Genomic DNA, 23,286 nt, shown 5'->3' with positions numbered 1-23,286 from the left:
ACCTTGCAGACACCGGTAATTTAAAATTAGTTCATTATCTCTGCGCCTGCTATAAATATCGTGTTCCAGCAGCAGTTAACTACAGCCTGATTTTAGATATTTTTCAGTCCCGACTGTGATTTCAGCACACCGTACCTTTCACCATAAATCACCGGGTAACACGCAGAGTGCTGAGATTACAAGACTCCAAGTGGCTGTGAAACAATGAGTTACACCCCTGCATTGCTCTGAAGTGGGACAAACACAGAACTTAGTGGAGATGCTGACTCAACAGGTGTTTAAGTAACATGAATCACAAGGCAGTACCGGGCAGTAACACACTATTTCAATAATGTGATTATTTTTTCACTAACAAGTAGTGTAAGGAATTGCATTATGAAATGCAGTAATAACATAAACCCCAGTAATGCTCTGTCTTTTTCAATATCTTGAGTTTGATGGAGGATTTGATTTGATTTGATTTGATTTATTCTTTCAAGCATGTAAAGACAGTTGATATGTCAACACATAATTTTACACACATCCAACAAATGCTAATCCAATATCAATTTGCTTATACCTAGTACATGCTTGAATGTAGTAGGAAGAAGTCAGACTTATCCAGTCCTACCCCATAACATCATCTCTCTATCATTGGTTTGCAAGCAGTATCTCTACATAGATAATTATCTTCTACACCACACAAGTAATATACTAAAGAATTATTACAAAGTGTTAACATTCATACACCACACCCACAATGTTCCATCTGGTTAATCATTGAGCCTGTTCTTGCATATATCTTGATTGACACATACCTTTATATTTATGTTTAAACACATCAATTCTATTACTATTTTTATGTCCACACTTAAATTATTCCATAGTTTTACCCCACTTATGGAAATACAAAATCTTTTTTTGGTTGTACGTATAGCATGAATTTTTAAATTTAACTGACCCCTTAAATTGTATCCCCCTTCCCTTTCATTAAATAGTTTTTGAATTCCACCAGGTAATAAATTGTTCCTGGCTTTATACAAAAACACAGCAGTCTTATATCCCACTAAATCAAAAAATTTTAACAATTTAGACTGTATGAAAGCTACATTGGTGTGATCCCTATATCCCATCTTATGCACAATTCTTATTGCTCTTTTTTGTAATATATACAATGGTTGAAGTGAGCTTTTGTATGTATTTCCCCAGTTTTCAACGCCATACTCTAAGTATGGTAAAATCAATGAAGAATACAAAATGCGTAGTGCTTTCCTGTCCAAAATATATCTAACCCTTGCCAATATCGATATATTTTTTGCTATTTTGTGCTGAACATATCTGATATGAGATTTCCAGGAGAATTTGTCATCAACTATGACACCTAGAAATTTAATTTCATATACTCGTTCTATATTAGCTCCCCCAGTTTTCAATTGAAGTTCATTATCTAGTCTACGATTCCCAAATACCATAAATTTAGTTTTATCCAGATTCAGAGATAGTATATTACTATCACACCATTTCTTTATCTTCTCAAGTTCCTGTGAAACCCGTTCTGAGAGTTGCTGTAGGTTTTCATCAGATGCCCATATGGTAGTGTCATCAGCAAACAAAACCACTTTGACAATTTCAGAAACCTTGCATATGTCATTAATGTATAATATAAATAATTTAGGTCCCAAAACAGAACCCTGAGGCACTCCACATACAATATCCAGCTCACTCAATTGGTGTTCACCCAACTTCACAAATTGACGCCTCTGTGTCAAATAACTTCTAATCCTTTTCAGAACCATTCCTCTGATCCCATATTTTGGGATTGGGATTGATATGACTGATGATGAAAGGAGGTCAGCGTCAAGCAAAAGTAGAGAAATGTGATACTTGTTAATTCACATCTAACAAAAGTAGAGAAATGTGACTCCTTTTAATTCTAAAGTTATTTTTTTAAATGTGTCTTCTTGGCTTGCTTGTTAATGTTATCGATGGGTGTGCATACATTCATAAGTCAACTATCTAGTGTTGTTTAGAGTTGGAGGATGTGTAATTGTACACACATCACTGTGATAATATCTAGCAAAAACTGCAGAAGTGACCTCTGGAGTTTTTATTGTGGCTCAAGTCTCATGCACTAACATGGAGAAGGCGGGATTTATGACCTATACTGCGACGAGCCAGTAGGGGGCGATCAAGTTATGGTGAATTCACTTCTGGGAGCTCTTAGCCTGTAAACAGTTTTTCCAGTAGATGGTTCCAGTCAGTACTGTCCGCACCACAGAGGTTGACAAGACATCTCATGCATTGATACTCATTTGAAAATTTATAAAATATGTGTTTTGCAATAACTGTCTAAATTTTAATTAGTTACAGTTGAGAGATTGCACTTTTAGATAAACTCATAAAACATAATAATAATAAGGATAATCACCTTTACTGGCCAAGTATGTTACACACAAGGAATTTGTTTCCAGTACAGAACCGATGGCAGCCATCTGTGGCGCCAACTCAACCAATGACTCTAATCATCGGGGGCAATGGGGGGGGTTCAGTGTCTTGCCCAAGGACACTTGTGGACTGCAGGCATCGATATTCGAATCTCCAACCCTGCTTTAGCCACTGAACCACAGTCGCCCCAGATTACATATTTATACTTCCCCAAGGAGTCTAAACACCTCGACTGTGATTTGCAGAAACCATGAACCTTTGATATCAAATACATCAGACACCAGCAGTGTGACTCAAACCACAGACCAGCCAATGCTGCCATGTTTAGATCTCATGGTGTGAGTCCAGCTCCAGTGCGTGGTGTGCAAACAGCTCTGCTCATTTACATATTTGGTTGACTATCTCTTTGTGTGTGTTGGACACACAGATAAGAACTTTCACTGAATTTATATAGCAAAATAACCACAGTGATTTGTTTGGATATCAAAAAAACAAACAACAAAACACTGTGTTCCAGCTGGTCACAGGTTGAAACAACTGTAGTGCAGTGAATAAGCAGCTAAAATGAATAATGAAGAGTTTAATGTCCTATATAGTAGAGCTAGAAATCTCTAGGTCCCTAAATTTTGATTCAAGGTGCCTAATTAGATTACTAAATATTTATAAATCACTCCAGTTTTCTTTAGCCTCTGCATAGATTGGTTTCACACTTTGATTGACTGGGGAGGGTTTTTTCATACCTGAGGCTGTTTGCCCTAAAAATTTGGCACAGTAGACGAAGTGTGAAAGTTATCAAACCTCAGGTTTGTGTTTGTTTCAAGTAAGCCAGACTTGAGCTTCAAAACTGCTCTTCAGAAAACCAGTGGGTGGCGTCACAGTGAGTCTGTCCATCTTTTATATACAATCAATGGTGAAAACAACCATGCGGTAGTGACTCCATTCTTAAATGAGTGGAGATAAATAGTATGCAGAACAAGTCTGAGAATGCCCTCAGAAGTAATCTTCTACATTTGAATAAGCCTGATAGAAACTCACCTGGTCCTCAAAGGACAAGGCCTGTCCGACATCACGAGGGAACCCATCTATGACAAGACCATTAGCATCTGGTATCTTCATAATCTTCTGCTTGATCTCAGTTATTGTGGTCTCCTGAAAACACAACAGCAATACGATTCGTGATTAGCATCTCTTGGCCCCTCAGTTTGTGTTTAAATGTCTAAAGCTTGACAACAAACAACCATATCTGCAGGCAAAATATGAAGCAGAAAGGTTGTGGTTATGATTTTATTTTCCAGTAAGAGCATAAAGGAGGTGATTAATTTGGTTAATGTTTTTGTAATTGTATCTTGAAAATCAATGAGTAGCTGATTTAGAAGCAATAACACCGTTAATGGAAAATCATGACGGCACAATGGAGAATTTCACAATATGTTTCATCTGTTTATCCAGTTGGAATTTAATATTCCTGAATGCAGCAGAGCAACTGTCTGGAGTGCACTTGAGGCCAGGGAGTGCCAGCATCTCTCAGCATCATTTGCTTCCTCCTGCCTGGAGGGGGAGGGGGGGTCAACATATTCGAATGTATTTCTCCAGGCAGAATGTATCATATAATATGGCAGAGATACATGAGCAACGCTCTGGTTTAAAAATAACATGTGGCCTTGGCCGAGGCCAGCGGTGACTAACACAGAGGTTTCATTTCCGGCCAACCACAGAATAAGAGCAGTGGCCCTACAGACTACACAGAGATTAAACCTAATCTTGATTCCATCACACAGATTAAATGACGAAAGCTAATATAAGAAAAGTCCTCTGATCTTCTGCATTGGTCTCTGCCTGAGCTCTCATGGGAATACAGGCATCAAACAACCATTTCTGATTCCTAGAGAGCCAATTTATCTACAAATAACAGAAGCCTTCTTACAGTGGACAAGCAGCTAGAGAGACCCATTGAAGCTGAATCACCCCCTGTTCACTCATTCACTAGTTCTCTAAGTACTCTTACTTTATACAGTAGTGAGCAGTAATTTGAGATTATGGATACTTGAACCAGCTGAAAACTGAAATTTCCCAGAGCCCAAGGTAAAGCCCAGAAATGGAGAAATGGCAAATTTCCATACTGAAGATGTTAGAACCATCAAAGTTTTGGCAATTTTATTTATTAATTTATGTAGATAAATAGTTATTCATAGGACTGATTTTAAAAATGCTCCTGTAGTTTGCTGAGTCCGTCTAAACAAGAAGATTCTGCTGCAGTCTGAGGATATTAATTTTAGACCAGACTGTCAAACAGCCAAGAGCCTCTTATGAGGTGACCGTTGGGATTTCTAAGGGAACAGAAGTTCAGAAATGTACTGAGTCATGTGACCCTGCAGTGAATAGAAGGCAAACTGCAAGAATCTGGAAGCTGGCTGAGAGTCTGTGAACTGATGCTGTGTACTTCCTGCATTTTGAATTATTCGCAGTGTTTTGACAGCTGAAAGGTCTTCACAGCAGAGCGCAGTGACAGGACTCCAGGCTACAAATGGGAAATGCATGATTAACCTTTTTCCAAGGTGACTTACAGAGACAAAGATTGTAGGAATACATCTTATGATCATCAATTTGGGAAATATGCTTATTTGCTCTGTAGGCAAGTGTTAGATGAGAAGATTGATATCACTGTCTTGTCTGTCTGTCAAATGTGACTATGGAGCTAAAACCCTGGAAACAGGGGATAGCTTGGATTTTGCTGATTGGATTGCATGGTTTTACAGGGGACAAACTTTGGACACCAGTGAAAACAAGTTGTTTGACAGTAACATCACTCAGCACATGTTAAAACCTGTCCTAAGGGCTAAAGCTTCAGAACAACAGCCTTCTCCTAGAGCCAGGAGTATTTTGCCTTTTCCTCTCGTCATTATAAACAGAATCATTAAAAACCCAAATTATAATCTGCTTTGCTAAACCAATAATGGCAGGAAATTAAATGCCTTGCAGCCACACGTCACTTTATCATATCTTGGCCTACTTTGCTGTTTATCTCATTGGCTCCTGGATTGACATCTGGCAAATGTCCAGAAGGGAGCTGTGATGTTGTGCCAGATCTGCAAGGAAGGGATGATAAATGACGAGGTAGGCAGTTACAGAAGATAATTCATGAGCAGGCACAAACTAAAAACTGCCAACCATCTGTGCTACAGCCTTGTACAGTACCGCACTGTATCACCAACCCAGGTTGACAGTAAAGTCTCCTCTCTTAGGTCTTTTCACTGTATTCATAAATCTGCATCCAGAAAACCAGAATCAGTCACTCACTAACACGATAAGACAAACCCCTGTTCAGTACTTTTCAGGGATTCTCAGACAAAGTGCATTTATTTTTAGGACAGCTGGAAACCAGACCACTAACCAAACACAGAGCCTGTGACAAAGTGTGTTAAAGTAAGGGACCGTACCCATGCTTTGCAACTTTAAATCAACAAATCGTACATGTGTACTTCCCATGAATAGTGATCATTTTTAATGCATACACTGTTTATACACCGATCAGCCACAATACTACAGCCACTGACAGGGGAAGTAAATAACATTAATTATCTCATTACAGTGGCACCTGTCAGTGTGTGGGGTATATTAGGCAACAAGTAAACATTCAGTCCTCAAAGCTGATGTTTTGGAAGCAGGAAAAATAGGCAAATGTGAGGGTCTGAGTGACTTTGACAAGGGCCAAACTGTGATGACTGGGTTACAGCATCTCCCAGACGGCAGGTCCAGGTCCTGCAGTGGTTAGTAGCAACCAACAGTGTCTAAGGAAGGACAAGCAGTGAACCGGTGACAGGGTTGTGGATGCCTAAGATTCACTAATGATGACGTTGACCTACTGTAGATTAAACTTTTAAACTTCATTAATTGTTTTCAAAAGATTCAGTTTTGTTTGAATCTGTGTTAAAATGGTTGAAAGTGAGAAATAATTTTCACTGGTCTCTATGAAGAGAAACAGCTGTCTGTCTGGCTGCAGAACACATTTGTGAGCTATGCAGTAGTTTTAATTCCCATATGTACTTGCACTCAGCCTCAGACACTGGAGCTGTTGTAATTTCAGAACTGTTTTGTGATGGCATTATCCTTGAATTCATACAATTACAAATTTTAATCAAAGAAATAATCTTTATTTCATATTGAACTGGGATGTGCAAGGCCTCCGCGTGTTTCCTATACAGTGTTTGTGTGGAACACAAACAACCACAGGGGGTCTGTGCCCATTTTCTTCCCAGGCAGAGTCATTATCTTGCAAAGAAGGCCGTTAATACGAGGGATAAGCATCCATCTCTGCAGCACACTTGTGATATGGATGCTGCTAATTAGTCCCTTTTTACAAGCACGCTGTGATAATGACCTGTGAGTGACTGGACACACTCTGCGGTCATTCTTCTCCTCATGTTCACCCTGTTTCACGCACTTACTCCCGCCTCCTCCCCTCTCCTGCTCTGTTTCTCTGCTACCTGTGGTGCCAGTTCTCCGTTGGTGATGATTTTGGCAATCAGGCTCCACTTTCTGTTACTGGTGGCGTTGTGGATCATCTTCTTCCTCAGCAGCTCGCCCACAGACACGTACTGGAAGCCGTAGCGCTCGGCAATCTTCAGGCTCTGTGTTCCTTTGCCACTGCCAGGGCCACCTAGGCACAGAGGAGAGAGAGCTGTGGATGTTTTGGGAGAGATTTTTGTCTGTGGTGTGAGTGTGAAACATTATGTGCGTGGGTGTGTTAGTGTAGGCGCATGTGTGTATTACCCAGCCTACAGTATGTGAGACTTTGCGTGTGTGTGTGCACGGCTCTGCTTGTACATGTGCGAGAGGGTGTTTGTGACTGTGTTGCTGTGTGTGTGTTTTGCGGAGGAGAAGGGCATGTGTGTGGCAGAGGGGGGGCAGATGAGCGAGACAGGTATGTGTGAATCTCCTACATTTGTTACCAAATGCTCTTCTGTTTTTCTGAAGTTTTCAACAGGAAAAAGGATGTGCAGAGGAGTGATGACAAGAGGAGACAGCTCTTACAGTCGCTAGATGATCTTAGTGCAGGAGATGTTCACACCTATAAAAGTCAACCTTGTGAATCAACTGTCCCAAAAAGAAGTGTCCAAGCATCCAAGTGAATAAAATCATCACAACTCAGTGACTGTCTGCTAATATATTATTTGGTTGGATTTAAATTACATAGTCCAATTCTGACTGACAGATTTCAGTGGAGTGACTGTCCCTAAAGGTAAACTGAGTATCAAAACCTATAGTGGTGGTTAGGTCAGAGGCCTTTCTGACGATGGGAAGCATGTTTCTGAAACAGTCAGTTCTAAAAGTATGCATTGCTTGTGGTCAGACAGCAGGTCAAGCCTAGTTTGTTTGAACCTCATTAAGACCTTTAGAGTTGTGCTGTCATGCACAAAAACCACAGCTGACACTGTGTTTAATATCTACTTCCCATCAGCTGACAGATACCTGACAGCTGACCCAAACACTTATACTGTCTTTAGAAAGACAAAACTGATATCACGCCCCTGTCTGTCTGTGTACTACAGTAAATGTGAAAGAATAGCTAGAAGACAGTTAGCTTAGCAAAGGGGGGAAACAGCCAGCCTAGAACTGACCAAAGGCAAAAGTGAGTTTTACAGATGGTGGTATAGGTGAATTTAGTTTCCTTCTGATGGAGTCAGATTAGCCACTTCACCCTGTTGACAGCCTAACCTGGGTGTAGCTTCATATTTAACACAAAGACATGCAAGTCATTTTGATCTTCTCATTTAACACTCAACAGGAGAGTGAAATAAATAAGTGCATTTCCCAAAGCTATTCCAGTTAACATTCTACTGTTACTGTACAACCCCAAGTCACATGATTTACACATCACTGTGTTCAGTTTTAATTTTGATTTTACATACTGTCTCAGCTTCTACTGAAGTGATTAATTTCCTTCTTAGATAGGGCGAAGGGTTAGAATTTTATTTTCACTTTATTTTTATATATGAGGGAAGTGAAAGAGACATTTTCATGGTAGACGTTTTGACTGAACACGTGCAGCTAATAATGTTAACAATGGTTCAGTGTCCCAGTAAGTCATGTGAGTTCCTGCTATGATAACTGTGTCAACAGAAAGTAGTGAAATAAATAACAACAGTGGAGAAAGTGTTTATGGGATGATAATGGAGAGAGGGGTGGTAGGGGGATAAGACTGATTCCCTAATGTGTATTTAGCAGATTGCACATTGTCATATATCTGAGTATTTAGTTCAACTCAGTGCCCTCCTGACCCCACTTGTATTGTCCACTCTCTTTCTCTCTCTGCAGACATGACAGACACAACATTTGCCATGATCTTCCAAAAGACACGACAGCTGCCGACATCCTGTTGTGCCTTTAAAGTAGGGCACAAGTGCTCGCAAAGGTGAGATAGGAACTGGCTTTGTGCTGTGAGGACAAATAACTGTTATCCACACCACAGACAGAGTAAACATCTAAGGTAGACAACAAAAACAAATCATGGTGTAGCAGCATTCTGTCAGAAATCTCTTAAGAGCTTTTAAAAGGCTTCAAAATCATTTAAATAAACTTTTTAAAAAGGCTTTATAAATAGCAGCCTTTCTGGTCCAGCTCAACCAGTGTCATTTCTCTCTTTGTGCTGCTGCCATGCTTAATTTAAAAGATTAATCAGTGTATTTGACAGGTTAATGCAGGGCCATCAAGGAAATCAGATTAGGAGAGTGTGAGTGTCTAACACAGTGAGTGACATGCAACAGGATCTCTCCTGCTGATACGAACAGAGAAGGGCGGTGCTGTGTTCAAAATGCCATGAAAAACACACTGCTAGTGCACACACACACCAAGTCATAGATTCCCATCCACACCGTGTATTTTTAGATCATCAACGAGGCAAATATAAACTTCTACTTTATATTTTTGTCGACCTCTTTATACAAATGGATCAAACTTTCATCTGAAGTAGTGAATAGAAACAAGAGAAACTGGCTGCAGCGTTTTGCTGCGTTTACACATGAAAGGATCTTTACTCCTGTCTCTTATCTATTGGAAAGCACAATTCAGGAGAAGCATTTCAAATCAAAAACGTCAGACCATCCTTCATTTTTGCTTAAAAAAGTGTCCTTATTCATGTGTAGTTTGAGGATACACATATTTAATGTAATGTTTATGTTCTTATTTGTTGTAGTGAGCCTTTACCGATGACGAGGATGACTTTGGGTCGTGGTCTTGATGGATCAAACACCTCGTACTCCTCTATCAGCTCCGCCGTTTCCGACAGGTCTGAGTCACTCTCAATGGAGAACTGGCTGATGGGAGGGAGGCGGTCATATCGTCTGTAGGGAATTTTTTTTTCGGGCAACACTGTCCCACACACAGTCACACACATACAAATGTTTAAATTAGACCCAAGTAGTCAGCTCTTGTCTGAAGCACTGATAAGGAACTATTTCTTTTCCATAACCTGAAGTTCATCATTGATTATCTCTGATATACAATATATTGATTCCATGTTTTAGAGGTTGCCATCACCCATAACATTATGACCACCTGCCTAAGACTGTGTACACAGCAGTCAGTGTGACAGTTGGTTGGTGCTTGCATCACTCTGAGGTTCACAGCGCATGTTGTGTGAATTTGTTTGCTTCCACAGTTATACAGTCTGAAAGAGCATGAATTTGTTTATCATTTAGTGATGAAATTATGTAAAAAGGAGTGAAAACTGTGGTCGTTAGAGATAATTTTTTAAAACAAATCCAACAGCCTCCCTTCTCTGGGTGTGATATCACCACTATAGCTGCTGAATGTTTCTCTTTATAGAGACCAGTGTGCAGTGTTTCTCATTTTCAACCATTTTAACAAAGATGCTAACAAAATAGAATCTTTTGAAAACAATTAATGAAGTTTAAAAGTTTAATCTACAGTAGGTCAAGGTCATCATCAGTGAATCTTGGGCGTCCACAACCCTGTCGCTGGTTCACTGTTTGTCTTTCCTTAAAGACTGTTGGTTGCTACTAACCACTGCAGACTGGGAACACCCAACAGGACCTGCAGTCTGGGAGACGCTTGGACCCAGTCATCACAGTTTGGCCCATGTCAAAGTCACTCAGATCCTGATGCTTGTCTGTTTTTCCTCCTTCCAAAGCATCAAATTCACACCATGAATGTTCACTTGCTGCCCAATATACCCCACACACTGACAGGTGACACTGTAACGAGATAATCAATGCTATTCACTTCACCTGTCGGTGGTCATAATGTTATGGCTGATTGATGTAATTTCATACTGCCAGTCAGTTTATAGGTGCAGGTCTCACATTATCTCAAACACTGCCAGTCCAATTCCGGATCAAGAACCAACATATGATGCGTGTTCTAACAGCAAGAGAGTGAATTACAGATGGACATAAATTACAGCACAGAAGATGGTATTGGTCATACAATTTCACAATGACAGTACAGAAATGGAATGCGACTTTTGTTGAATCAGAGAGTTGAATCACAGCAGTGGAGCTGTTATGCAGCACACATTGCTCTGGTTAGTCTGGAAAATATTTAGAAAAAAAGTGAATACTAATGCTGCGCCACCTGTGTGAGTCTAAAGGTGACTTTGGGCCTCCTAACATTTCTAACACATACAGTAAATCAGATAAAGGCAGAAATGTGCCCTTATTCAATCAATATCTCTTTCAGAAAATGTCTCTGCATGTGTGTGCATTTGCATGAGCAAAATGTCTGGAACATACACGATATTCTCACAGACAGCTACAGTGTACATTGCTGATGTGATTCGCATACATCATCAAACAAGGAAGTGAATGTTTGAATTTAAAAGAAACCTAATGACACAATGCAAATGGAAAAAACTTTGCTTTGCAAATGTTTAAATGTTCTGTTTGCAGGTCTGCAGGTAGACCTGCTGGAAACCATATAGCTGATAACTGATGAATGGAGAGCCTTTTAGGATCTCAGTTCAGATTAATGATCAACTACACACAGTCATCTGTCTTTCATGGTGGAGTAACTAATGGCCAATAAATCCATTGGTTAGTGGAGGCAGCACAGGTATGTTCAAGGCTCTTCACGCTGGATTCTGGTTATAGCTGGTGTTTTAGACATGGGAGCTCTGGTGTGTCAAATGCTTCTAGCTTTTTCAGGGAACTAAATTTGAGAGTAGTGATGCGCATGGCTGTGCTTCATACAGACACAGAAGAGAAAAGCTTCCTAGCTCATCACACCCTGAAGTCCTCTAGTACTTCCAAGAGTAGCACAGTTTGAACAGTGTGTCTGGGGCTCATCTCATGCTCATGAGGGCATGGTACAAATGTCACATACCCTCTCCTGTTGAAACTCTGATTTGGCTCTGATTGTGTGAGAGAGGAAGGTGTACTGCAGCCAGCTTTCTTAAAAGGAAGGAAAGTGCCAAAAAATATGTCTCAGCTCCTAGTTGGCAGCTTTTTCCTTTCCCTTAACTAAAGAAGCTATGACAAAAACCTAATGAGATAAAAGACAGTGCCAGTACAATTAATCTACCAAAAATGGTTAGTCAGTGAAATGTCATAAAATAAAAGAGCCTCATATGGTGTCTTTTATCCAAACAATTAAAGAAATTAAATTAAGCCAAAAGTAAGAAATCTTCAGATTTATGAGGCTCATTTATGGGTTTTTTGCTTACAATATAAACTATAAATTGCTGCTACAAATCTTCTGTCAACTTACTAATCAGCTAATTGACTGCTTCAGTTCTAGTTTGTCTTACTGTATCAATTCACCACTCACCATTTCTGAAGAGGGACCTGCGTGATTGGCCCCCATTGAGAGGGGGAAGGGACTTCTTCTCTTGCCCCACAAACGTATCCCACCGCACCTTGTCTGGTCCTCCGAGCTCCCTGACTTTCTTCAGACAACCCTCCAAGTAGTCGATGGGGTCGTCAGGCCTGTAGTACATCAAACCTGTCAGCAGGCTCTGGAGAAAACAATGGGGGAGGACGTGATGAGGTACAGAAGGAGGAGAGATTTGCTTTGGCATGATGGCATATTTGTTATGGAGCGTTGTTCTGTGACAGAGTGATGGCAGAGAACGGCCCGCCATTACGGGGTGAAGTTTTGAAGTGAAGTTGCCTTGGCTTGGCTCCACCAAAGCCACAAAACATCTCATTTTGTCAGAATCCTCAGAAATAAACACAGAATCCCTGATGGCCTGTCGTTATTAAAAGAGCAAAGCCAGTGGGTATGATGGATGTGAGAGCTACCTCTACGCCAAAATACAAGCATGTTTGTGTGACAGTTGCCTCCTTAACCCTGGATGTTTTAAACAATAGGCTACATTCCTCTGTGGACGCCTCCACCCTCCTGGCTAACAGCAGCTCCCACCGCCAGCAGCATGAAAACAGAAAGCCTCTCCCAACTGAAAACTGTTTTTGATGTGCTTATTTAGTTGATTGATGATTAATATGCTTTCATATGAACTGCAATTGTTAGCAGTAAAATCACAATGCAGTTATGATTATGATGTGTCACTTCACTGCTCAATTTGATCTTGCTGTAAATAAACAAGCAGTGATTGCTTGCATACATTACCAGCACTGCGCTCAGGATTAAGTCTAATTAAGTGGATGGGCCAATTTACTATCCCCCTTGGGAAAATGAATTATATTTCATTATTATATTCCCACAAGCTCTCTAATGTGTCAGTCTGTGGTGGTTTCATTGTACTTTATAGCATCATTTACCTTTTATAGTACAATATTTCTGTAGACAGTTTTCAGATGAACTCATGCTTTGTAGCACTTTCATGTCTGTCTGTTGCTGTTCCTTGAGTTAAGTGTCATATAATTATGAGCTTTTATCATTCTTTTTGTACTATGTCACAGTGCCTAGACTAACTTTAATTTTTCAGCATAAAAAAAATGCTGTATCCAGTTAAGAACATCTCTCTGTCTTGCGCAAAGGAGCAGAGGAAGACTGGGTTTACTGTAACTGCCGTTTCAGGCTGGCTGTAATTATAACTATATATTAGTATAAAGCACTTTATAAAAGGGGTTTCCTTCTCATCTAAACAGTTATTTATCCTGGAAATTTCTGATAAGACTCGCCTGGCATGTGCATCGCAACCCTAACAAGATGTAGCCTACTACATATAAAGAGGTCTTTACCCTGACTCTGACGTGTTTTGCAGTGCATCTTTGTAAAAATGTGTAAAATCACATTGTGAAATCTGCACGTAGCCCGGTCATCTCATCCTCACAAAGCGCACACCATCTCTCACCTCAAATAGTTGAGTTATCTCCCGCCGTGCGAGATACTCCTTGGCATCGTTGGTATTCATCTCCAGCCAGATTTCGTCCGAAAGCACAACTTGTCCAGAGCGGGTTTTTTTTCGGATGTTTCAGTGCCGTCAAATAATTTTCGGTCGATAGACGATCCCCAGACAGTTTCCCCTCAGCGCATGGTCGCCTCTTGTGAGGACTTTACAAGTGGATTCCTGCAGGCGACACCACCGTGCCACCCTCTTCAGTGATGCGGATGCGTGGCTCGTCCGTCTTCCCTCCTATAGCGCTCTGCCTCCAGCACGCACCATGTGCCTTGACGTTGGCACAAAGGTGCGCACGGTGCCGTGTGCCCAAGGACGCCCGAACCGCCTTCACATGGAGTTTTTCAGCCGTTCGCGCTCAGCAAACAAACTTGATTATGATTTAGGATTAAGTAATTACAATGGAAATTATTTGTAGTTTTGTACAGATTTTTACTTAAAAGTACTTTGCTCTATTGTGTGCTGCTTTACACTAATGCAGTTCATATGGAGATATTGTACTTTTTACTCAAGCAGACTTACAGTAAATTTACATGTACATACAGTACATGCAATGTCCCAAACATTTTTGAATAATGCCTTACAGACAATACAGTGAATACTTATAGTTAAGTTATTCAGTGCAGCTAAATACAGTTTTATAAACAGGTTTGACTGGAGGTCAACACTTAACTTGCATAACAATGTACTGTACATTTTTATTTTCGGTAATTCATATAAACAGTTCAGCAAAATGTGAATTCCTCTTGTCACACAATCAAGGTTGTTTTAGGCGACCCAGGAATAGGACAGTTTGATTTCTTGTTTTGTCCCATAGGATTTGATTCTTAATAGGCCGCTGAACCTGTTGACAGCTGGAGAGCTAACTTTAAGTCTCCAAGCTGGCTATATCATAGAACAACAGTAGATTAGCTGAGAAGCATGTTGTAAAGTCATGATTATTCCTGATTATTCTGTCTGAATAAATCACTCACTGCTGAGGACAAAACAGCCTGACAGTAAAATGTAAAATCTATGGATTGAAAATGGAATGAATCAGTTTATGTGACTGAACCGTTTTGCTGGTGCTCTGCCCTTTTTCATTAGCTATGCATTTTGAAAGGAGCATTACTATGCTGAGCTTTGTGCAGGCAAAGTGACTGATGCTGCAGGTCAAAAAGCAGGAGAAGTAAGAGATGTCTTGAGGATGAAAGTGGCTGGTGGACCACTAAAGATGCAATGTGATGTGTCAAAGGTTATTTTTCCAGCAATCCTAGTTCTTGCTGTGCTGTAATGTTCCATTAGAACTGTATGAAGGATATGTTTTTTCATAGCTTCACCTTAGTGAAGGCCTCCCAAACACTTGGGCTACTTCAACTGGGTATTTTAATATGAAGCTGTCACAATCATTTGACAAATGATCTGACCAAATGATGATTTGCTATTTTAGACATGCAGTCAGCTGTGCACTGTAATTCCTGAAGTGTCATACTTAAAAGTTAATTGCTACATAATGCAAAAACACATTTGGTTACACACAGGAAAAAGCCATTGTGTGTCCCTTTAATGGTGATCACAAAGTGAAAAACCTGTGAAATAAAGGAATAAATATTAAGTTTGTTATATATTGTTAATAAATAACTTGACCTATATACAACATATACATATACAACATTGGTAAGACCATGTATTGCAATAGACAAAAAGGAAATTTCTTGACCCAAATCCTGTTTTATTATAAGTTAGGCTATAAGAGAATAAATAAATCATCGCAAACTCTCAGTGTTGAATGATCTACAATATATACAGTATGTAAATAGTGATGATTGACCGTATTGGGTCTGGTTGGTTTTGGGATACGGCCCAGAGGAGGAGCTGCTAAGTGAGACCTTGACAAGCCCGTTCTCTAACAAATATCTTATCATGCTTTCTTTCTTTCTTTGTCTTATTGCGTGCTTTTATTTTGAAACGTCTCCTACAGGAAGTACCTTTTGGGCGGAGCTATCGGTTTTCACTTCCTAGATGTGCAGTGCTAACACTGCTACATAATGAAAATACTGACTTTATTAAGCTTATTTTCTACGCAGTTATTAATAGACAGCATTAATATCGAGGTGAGTGTATGTTCCGCTCCCAATGTTCTGCCAATTTTATGTTGTATGTTGAAGTTAATATGAAATGTCGCTTTCATGTTAGCCTTCTATGCTGTCATGCTAGCCAGTTAACTGCTGTTTGAGTGATGAGCCTAGTAGCTTATTTGAGTCGAAACCACAATAAACATGGAGATGTATTTATCTTCTTTCACTTGTTTCTCAGGATAATGCGGGCCATTTCTTCAGCAGTGGTCATACTAACAACTGGGCTGTTCTGGTGAGTATTCATTCATTTTGCATCTTTCGAAGAGGCGGAGCACATGTTAATTGATTTTGTACATCAGAGGTGGGAGTAACAGAAACCAATTTGTGGCACGATTAACTGGTCCCTTTCTCCATGTGCAACGCAGGTGTGTACATCCAGATTCTGGTTCAACTATCGCCATGTGGCCAATACGCTGTCTGTCTACAGAAGTGTTAAGAGGCTGGGGATCCCTGATAGGTAAATTAATTATGATAGAACAGCTCACCTTGTAATATCAAATTGATTTAGTCAATTTTAGATATCATTTGATGGTGTTAACATAAAGGTAAAGCTAGGCATTGGATGTGTTGTCACTGAGCTGCTGACATTAATGAGCAGAGGTTTGCATATTTAAGAATATCATGTTCACTGCTGATATTTTGTTTGTTTCTTAACACTACAAATATGTTCTTTTTGCCTAATTTTAATTAGTCTTGTCAATATTTCTTTTGATATCTCCAGTAGTGTGGGTATGTGCCAGTAGCATTGTGATAGGTTACTGAGGAATCTGTGAAGTTCTGCACATTCGTTGTTTGTTTATTAGGATAAGATGACATGATTAAGGATGTTTGTAATGTCAGTTTTTGCTTGGCAGTGCACTGTTATTAACAGTGAGCTGTAGATTGTAGAGTTGGTTGGGCTTTAACTGTATGGCCGAGGTGTCTACTTTTGTTCACTATCCATGTGCAAGACACTGAACCCCTGCTTTGCCTGTTTATGTGGAAAAACTAAGTCGCTTTGGACACAAGCATCTGTCAGTCTAATAAAATGTAATGTAATGTATAATATGCAGAGCATATCATTAGTGTTTTCATTTATTTTCAAATGTAAAAGTAATGATTTTCCTTTGTCATTTTCTCTCTTTTCAGCCACATAGTTTTGCAAACCTGCCACAGTGTTCAGCCACAAGAATATGGAGCTGAATGTGTATGGTGACGATGTGGAGGTGGACTACCGAGGATATGAGGTTGGTTCACATGGAACTCAGGCAGTTACACACACACACACACACAACAACACTGTCCTTACAAAGTTAGTGCTTTGGAATAAGTTTAAATTAAAGTGTTTGTTTATTTCACTCACTGGCTGTATATAAAAGGACAAACACACCATGATCTCATGCCTTGGTTTTCTGAAGAGAGTTTTGAGGCTAAAGTCTGGCCATCGCCATCTTGGTAGTGGTTCACTCCACCTAACTCCAGTTAATCCAAAATTGGGTAAAGAAGTGGAGCTTGCTAGATGGCTAGTGGCTAACCACCTGTTGCAGGACCCTCTTGTCTGTCACTCAAAGCAGCCATGCCCTTAATTATGTATAACTTTTAGTCTCAATACAATTTAAAAAGGCGAGTTGCCCCCTTACAGTTGTCATGGAATTGGAAATTACCTAGAGAGACCAAAATAGTTTTTTTTTTTTTTTTTCTACCAGGCTGTAAACATGTTTATTTCTGCTCTAAAGTTGGGTATTTTAACATGGGAGTCTGTGGGGATTGACTCCCTTTTGGTGCCAGCTCCAAGACCTGGGATATATTTGATACCAAGTAAACAGTCAGTTCTCATAGTCATTGTGTTAGATTCTGGAGAAATAGGCCAGTGTAAAGACCTGAGTAACTGTAAGAAGTGCAAAATCACTATGGCCACATGACTGGGTCAGAGCATCCAGAAACAGCCAGGCTTGTTGTGTGCTCCCAGTCAGCAGTGGTTGTGATCTAAGGAGGGATAAACCATGAAGTGGCCACAGGGTGTGGGGGTGTGCTGGAATGAGTCGGATCCACAGCGGTTCCACCTTGCAACTTGCATGACCATGTAGAGACCATGTCTCAGCAGGTCAGAGGAAGGGGTAGTTATGCACAGCTGGTGGGGGTCCTCACATGTTGGTTATCTGCTTCAGGAAGACTGTATAACATAACACAGATATTATATATACAGGTACATGAGAAATTTGAGGAGGTATGGTCAACACTATTTGTCCAGTGTTTGCTCTGTCTGTTGACCAAGAAATGACTTGATATCATGTCAGTCCTTAAATAGAGGAACACCCCAGTGATCTGTTTGTCTTCGACCAAGGCAGTGACATTGGTTTATCCACTCTTTACCACAGTTTGTTTTTGATTATTTGCTCTGTGCTGGTTTTGTAAACCTGAATAAACACTGTGCTGTTAATCCATGTTTTGCTGTCAAATGGTAATCGTGTGCATGAGCAGCTGATAAAGATGAAGCAGAGAATAAGAAGAAAAGATGCAATGAGCGATCGATTTTCACAGTGTAATTAAAAGATAAGTAGAGCAGGGCAAAAATATTTCTCTTACCGGCTTACGATGACCCTAATAATGCACATGAAAAGTTTTTAGTTTGTGAAATATTTTTACTTGTGTTCTTTTTTTCTTTTTTTTTTAAATTGCAGTCATTGTTTCATTAACTCAGTCTATGTGCATTAAATAAGAGGGTGTACATATCACTTCAGTTCATACTGTCATGAAAATCACTTATTTTGTATTCCGCCTGTGTTTCAGGTAACAGTGGAGAACTTCCTACGTGTTTTGACTGGGAGGCTGCCTCCCAGCACTCCTCGCTCCAAACGCCTCCTCTCCGATGACCGAAGCAACATCCTCATATATTTGACAGGTAGTAAAAGGACAAATCCAGCCTCAAATGCTCCTTTTTCAGTCTTGCATTTAAGGAGAGTTGGAATGTTCAGTGCTAGAAGTAATTTTATAATTTAAGCTCTGTAATTCATTTTCTGCGTGCACACATTTCCTACACTGTCTACACCTTTGCTTCAGTTAAAGATTCCTAACATCTCCCAGACTATCACCTACCCACAGAGAAGGGATGCAAACATACACCTTATGGCTTTCACTTATACGTGTAGTGAAAAGCTCAAGATCAGAAATGAGCTTCCACCAGCAAACTAATTCAGTGATGACTTGTTTTGGTACTGTCCTTTTGTCTGCATAATTGCACATTTTTACAGCCTAACACAATAACCACTACCTGAAACACATATGTACTTCCTGTACTCACAGTAATATTCATACTGAGTAGTTCTTGTTATATTGTCTTCTCAAAGCCATGAGTGTCTCTGCACTCTTGTATTATAGTTTGAAGATGTGTAGTTTTTATCAGCCCATGTCTTTATCTTCATCTGTGGCTGAATGTAGCCACAGTCTTTTCAGAGTTTCAGTTTTTCCCCACAGGTTTTTGCATCATGAATCTGAGATTATTGAAATATTTATAATGTGTGTGGTTGTTTAACAGGCCATGGTGGAAATGGTTTTCTGAAGTTCCAGGACTCTGAGGAGATTAGCAATGTGGAACTGGCTGATGCTTTTGAGCAGATGTGGCAGAAAAGAAGGTAAATAAACTGGAGAGCAACATAAATTCAAAAACGCAGAGGGCCACACAAAGTGGCTGTCACACAATGTGGATCTCCTTTTGCCAGCCTACTGCACTTGGCTTTTACCCTGAGGGTCAGTTAGCATTTATCTGCTACTAGCTGCTCTTTGCTTATACACTACACAGTGCACAAGTGCATGGTGTTTGACTCTCTCTTATACAACACTTGCCTGCGACAGTACATTGGTGCTAAAACTTAGCACCAGCTCAAAATACTGTTTTTGATTACATCCAGTAGTTGAAATTCTCTTCTTGCTGCAGTGATGTAGAAGTGTACTCAGGGTACGATCAGTACACACTGACATCACTGTTAAATGTGGCAACAGTACAAGTGCAACAGATCATACAGTTTTTTGTTGAGTGAGGTCAAAGGTGCAACAAATGTTAAACTTTGATTCAGAAGAGGCAGGTGAAACCAAACTTCGGGTTCGTGTAAAGTTACTCTTTAAAGTCGGTGTATTTATGATCCAATGTACTGCTTTGTGAGTGCATGCTTTATATTCTGTATGCAGGGCTGTTTGAGTAGCTTAACATCAGAATCTGATGATAATCATCCCTTTTACTGAACTCTTTTAAATTGCACAGTCATTAGATTCATTGTTAACATAAATATAAATTGTAACAGCTTTGTATAAACACAGTTTAAACAGTCAGTCAGTGTTAAAACCTGCTGCACCTTAATTTTAAGTCATTTACACAGACACCTGACCTAATAAGCTGACATAAAACATCATGTACATCTATAGCTGCATAACTCGATGTCCTATGAAGGTGGAACGGTCATGTCATTTTTCAGGGTGCTGTAGTGTCTGAGACTTTTGAGACACTAAATGAGTTAAAGTGGATCTCTGCTACCAGCACCTCCATTGTCCTCCAAGCCTATCAATAGAGCATGTCTGGGTTATAGTCAGTCCCCAGGCTCCTCGATAAAAGCTTAGAGATGGCAGCTTTGATACTGACGCAATAATTGGAGGCTTGAACTGCCAAATTGCAGCCACCTCCCTCATGGTGCCCAAATCACCTTGATTAATTCAACTGGATGTAAAAGTCTTGCATCTATCTAAACTGGGGAAAGAAGTTGTCGTGAAATTTGTCTATAAGGGAGGAAAGACAGAAAGGCGAGAGCGACTGATGAAGGGAAGGAGAAACTGGGTGCGTGGGTGTGTTAGAGGGACTGAATGGAGCTGCTGGTTTTACTTGGTTGCCATGGTAACTGCAGTATAAAAGCTGGTGAAAAGGGTTGTGTAAATTTATTGGGAAAAATTGACAACTGTTATACCAGCTGTGCATTCTCTCATCAGATTTGTATGAGAATGGACATGATCCTCTGTGTGTGTGTGCGTGTGTGTGTGTGTGTGTGTGTGTGTGTGTGTGTGTGTGTGTGCGTGTGTGTGTCCAGGTACAACGAGCTGCTCTTCATCATTGACACCTGTCAGGGCGCCTCCATGTATGAGAGGTTCTACTCTCCAAACCTCATGGCTTTGGCAAGCAGCCAAGTTGGAGAAGACTCCCTGTCAGTGAGTTACCTGCCCACACATGAGAGAGAGAGAGAACGAAAAAAAAAATCAGTCCGTTTTCTAATAAGCGGTGTGCTTTGATACCACCGTGATTTAAGACTAAGTCTTGACTGCTGTGTGCAAACATACTCACCCATTAACACACATTCTCCAACATGAAGTGTCAAATTTCTGCAAACTGGAAGGTAATCTGAGTATTTTGTTAACCTGCTCTTTATTTGATTTGGGGAGGTTTCAATTTTAGCAACCCCAGTTAGCAATACCTAAGATAACATTACATTTTATCATGAAAAGGCTTTAAAAGCCCATTTTACACTACAAGCTCTGCACCAGATGGCAGACAGTTGGAGACTAGCTGGTGAACGTAGGGGAGTATTTGGCGACTAAGGCCAGATACTTCTCTCAGGTAGAGACCAAAAACAGAGCTAAAAGCACAACTCCAAATAAATTGTAATGTTGTTGTGTAGCTGCTGGATGTGTAAATACATACATGTTTTGTAAACAAGGTGATGGTTTATGCCAATGTATCTGAATTTTTCAGGCTCTGACATCTGAATCAGTGTAACATTGTACATCATAAGATGTTTAGTTTTACCTTAATTCACATGACACATTAAAACTGTAATTGAATGACAACCACATTACACGTGCTACATTGGTGATTAGAGGTGAGGCAAACGTGGCAGAGTTTAAAGGCTGTTAACTTGTCAACATACTTTTTAATATGATATTGTTACCCAGCAATTAGAGTATATACTTTTTAATATGATATTGTTACCCAACAATTAGTGTTTCATCCTGACACCATCTGTGTATAAATGCAAAAGAAGCGCTCTTCTTAAATTCGTGTTTAGAGAGCATGAGCTAAAACCAGTGGAGGGCTGTCACTCTGTGCCAGTTTGCCACCGTTGGTCAATGATTTCATTCTCTCTATACACAACTAGATTTTCAATGTTTTTGTTTGTTTGATCAGCAGGCTCAGGTTTGTCCTCCTCTTATTAATTTGCATTAGTCAGTCACAATGCCAGACCACACAGTTCAGACATGCTTCTGTCCAGTGATCTATCCTGATCCTGACGTCTAAAACAGTTTTGAACCGAAACTAAAAATGCACCAGTGCTAACAAAATGCTGTTGGATACTGAATAGTCCTGTTTTTTCCCTGTCCTGTCTCTTTCTAGCACCAGCCAGATTTAGCCATAGGAGTCCATTTGATGGACCGTTACACCTTCTACCTGCTGGAGTTCCTGGAAGATATCCACCCTGCGAGCAAAACCAACATGAACGATCTGGTAAGGAAGTGTTTCCTTTTTACCCAGTGTCACAGAGTATTTGTTTACCATAGAACATAAAGTCTCATTATCAGTTTATCAGTCAGTAAGTTGGTGATTAATTGATTAATAGTTCTGTCTTTAAAATTCAGGAAGTAGCAACAGTCTGAAATTAACTGTAATTTATGTTAATGATATGATAATGATATGTCTCTATGGGTTTTTTTTTTTTTTAGCTTAATGATACAAACCAAAAAACTCAAGGCTACAATCAGATGATTATTGTACAATGCACAAATGTATTTGCACACTTGCAGGTGCCAGCTGTGAATATACACAATAATATGCATCAACAGTGTTTGTGTGCTTGGCAACAGTGTACAGTGTGTATTGTCATCTGAGGTTGTGCATGTACACACTGCTGCAGTAGATGTCTGTTTTAGGTAAAATACATACAGTATATGGTGGTGTTTAAGCTTGTGCTGTCTTTATGTGACCTTTGTTTACACTACAAGTTTCCCCTTTATTGATTAGTCAATAAAACAAACAGCTGATTGATTGAAAATTTTGATAATCAGATAATTTGAGCTGTTGGTCAGACAACACAGTAGCACAGTTTTTGACATCTTAGAGGCTCAATACTCGTCTGAGTAATAAAAACTGATTAATTATATATAAAATATAATCGTTAGTTGCAGATGTGGCCTAAATCTTCTCTGACCTGTGGCAGAAAGACTTTTTTGGTGGGATTGGTATCTGAAGTTTCTGGATGAAAGTCAGACAGGGCTCGCAGGACTCTGTACTTGAAACGGAATGTCTGATGCTGTGTTAAGGTTGTTGGCCTTTGACACATGATGGCAGAGATGGTGAGTTCATGCTGCTCTGGGCTACAGCTCAATCTCAGCAGCACCTCCCTTTTCATCTTTTTCACTCCTGCAGAGACTGACCTCAGGGGCCACTGCTCATCCCCCCCCCCCCTCCCCCACTCC

General features: G+C 40.0%; 2 protein-coding genes across 2 annotated transcripts in view; one reads left to right on the top strand and one right to left on the bottom strand.

The window, feature by feature from the left end:
- ak5 (adenylate kinase 5) overlaps positions 1-14,037 on the bottom strand; it is a 56,633-nt gene extending 42,596 nt beyond the window's left edge. Inside the window, exons 1-5 of the mRNA XM_020591482.1 lie at positions 13,697-14,037; positions 12,208-12,394; positions 9,628-9,792; positions 6,909-7,081; positions 3,460-3,573 (exon numbers count right to left, since the gene is read on the bottom strand). Coding sequence (XP_020447138.1) covers positions 3,460-3,573; positions 6,909-7,081; positions 9,628-9,792; positions 12,208-12,394; positions 13,697-13,756 — 699 coding nt within the window. The 5' untranslated portion in view covers positions 13,757-14,037. The remainder of the gene's footprint in view (positions 1-3,459; positions 3,574-6,908; positions 7,082-9,627; positions 9,793-12,207; positions 12,395-13,696) is intronic.
- A 1,574-nt stretch (positions 14,038-15,611) lies between these two features.
- pigk (phosphatidylinositol glycan anchor biosynthesis, class K) overlaps positions 15,612-23,286 on the top strand; it is a 27,464-nt gene continuing 19,789 nt past the window's right edge. Inside the window, 9 exon segments of the mRNA XM_020591580.1 lie at positions 15,612-15,834; positions 16,037-16,090; positions 16,224-16,315; positions 16,987-16,998; positions 17,000-17,084; positions 18,628-18,739; positions 19,373-19,469; positions 20,910-21,027; positions 22,208-22,318. Of these exon segments, the coding sequence (XP_020447236.1) occupies positions 15,769-15,834; positions 16,037-16,090; positions 16,224-16,315; positions 16,987-16,998; positions 17,000-17,084; positions 18,628-18,739; positions 19,373-19,469; positions 20,910-21,027; positions 22,208-22,318 (747 nt within the window). The 5' untranslated portion in view covers positions 15,612-15,768.

Source organism: Monopterus albus, unplaced genomic scaffold, assembly GCF_001952655.1.
Source record: "Monopterus albus unplaced genomic scaffold, M_albus_1.0 scaffold14.1, whole genome shotgun sequence".
Classification (NCBI taxonomy): Eukaryota; Metazoa; Chordata; class Actinopteri; order Synbranchiformes; family Synbranchidae; genus Monopterus; species Monopterus albus.
This window is presented reverse-complemented; position numbering and strand designations above follow the sequence as displayed.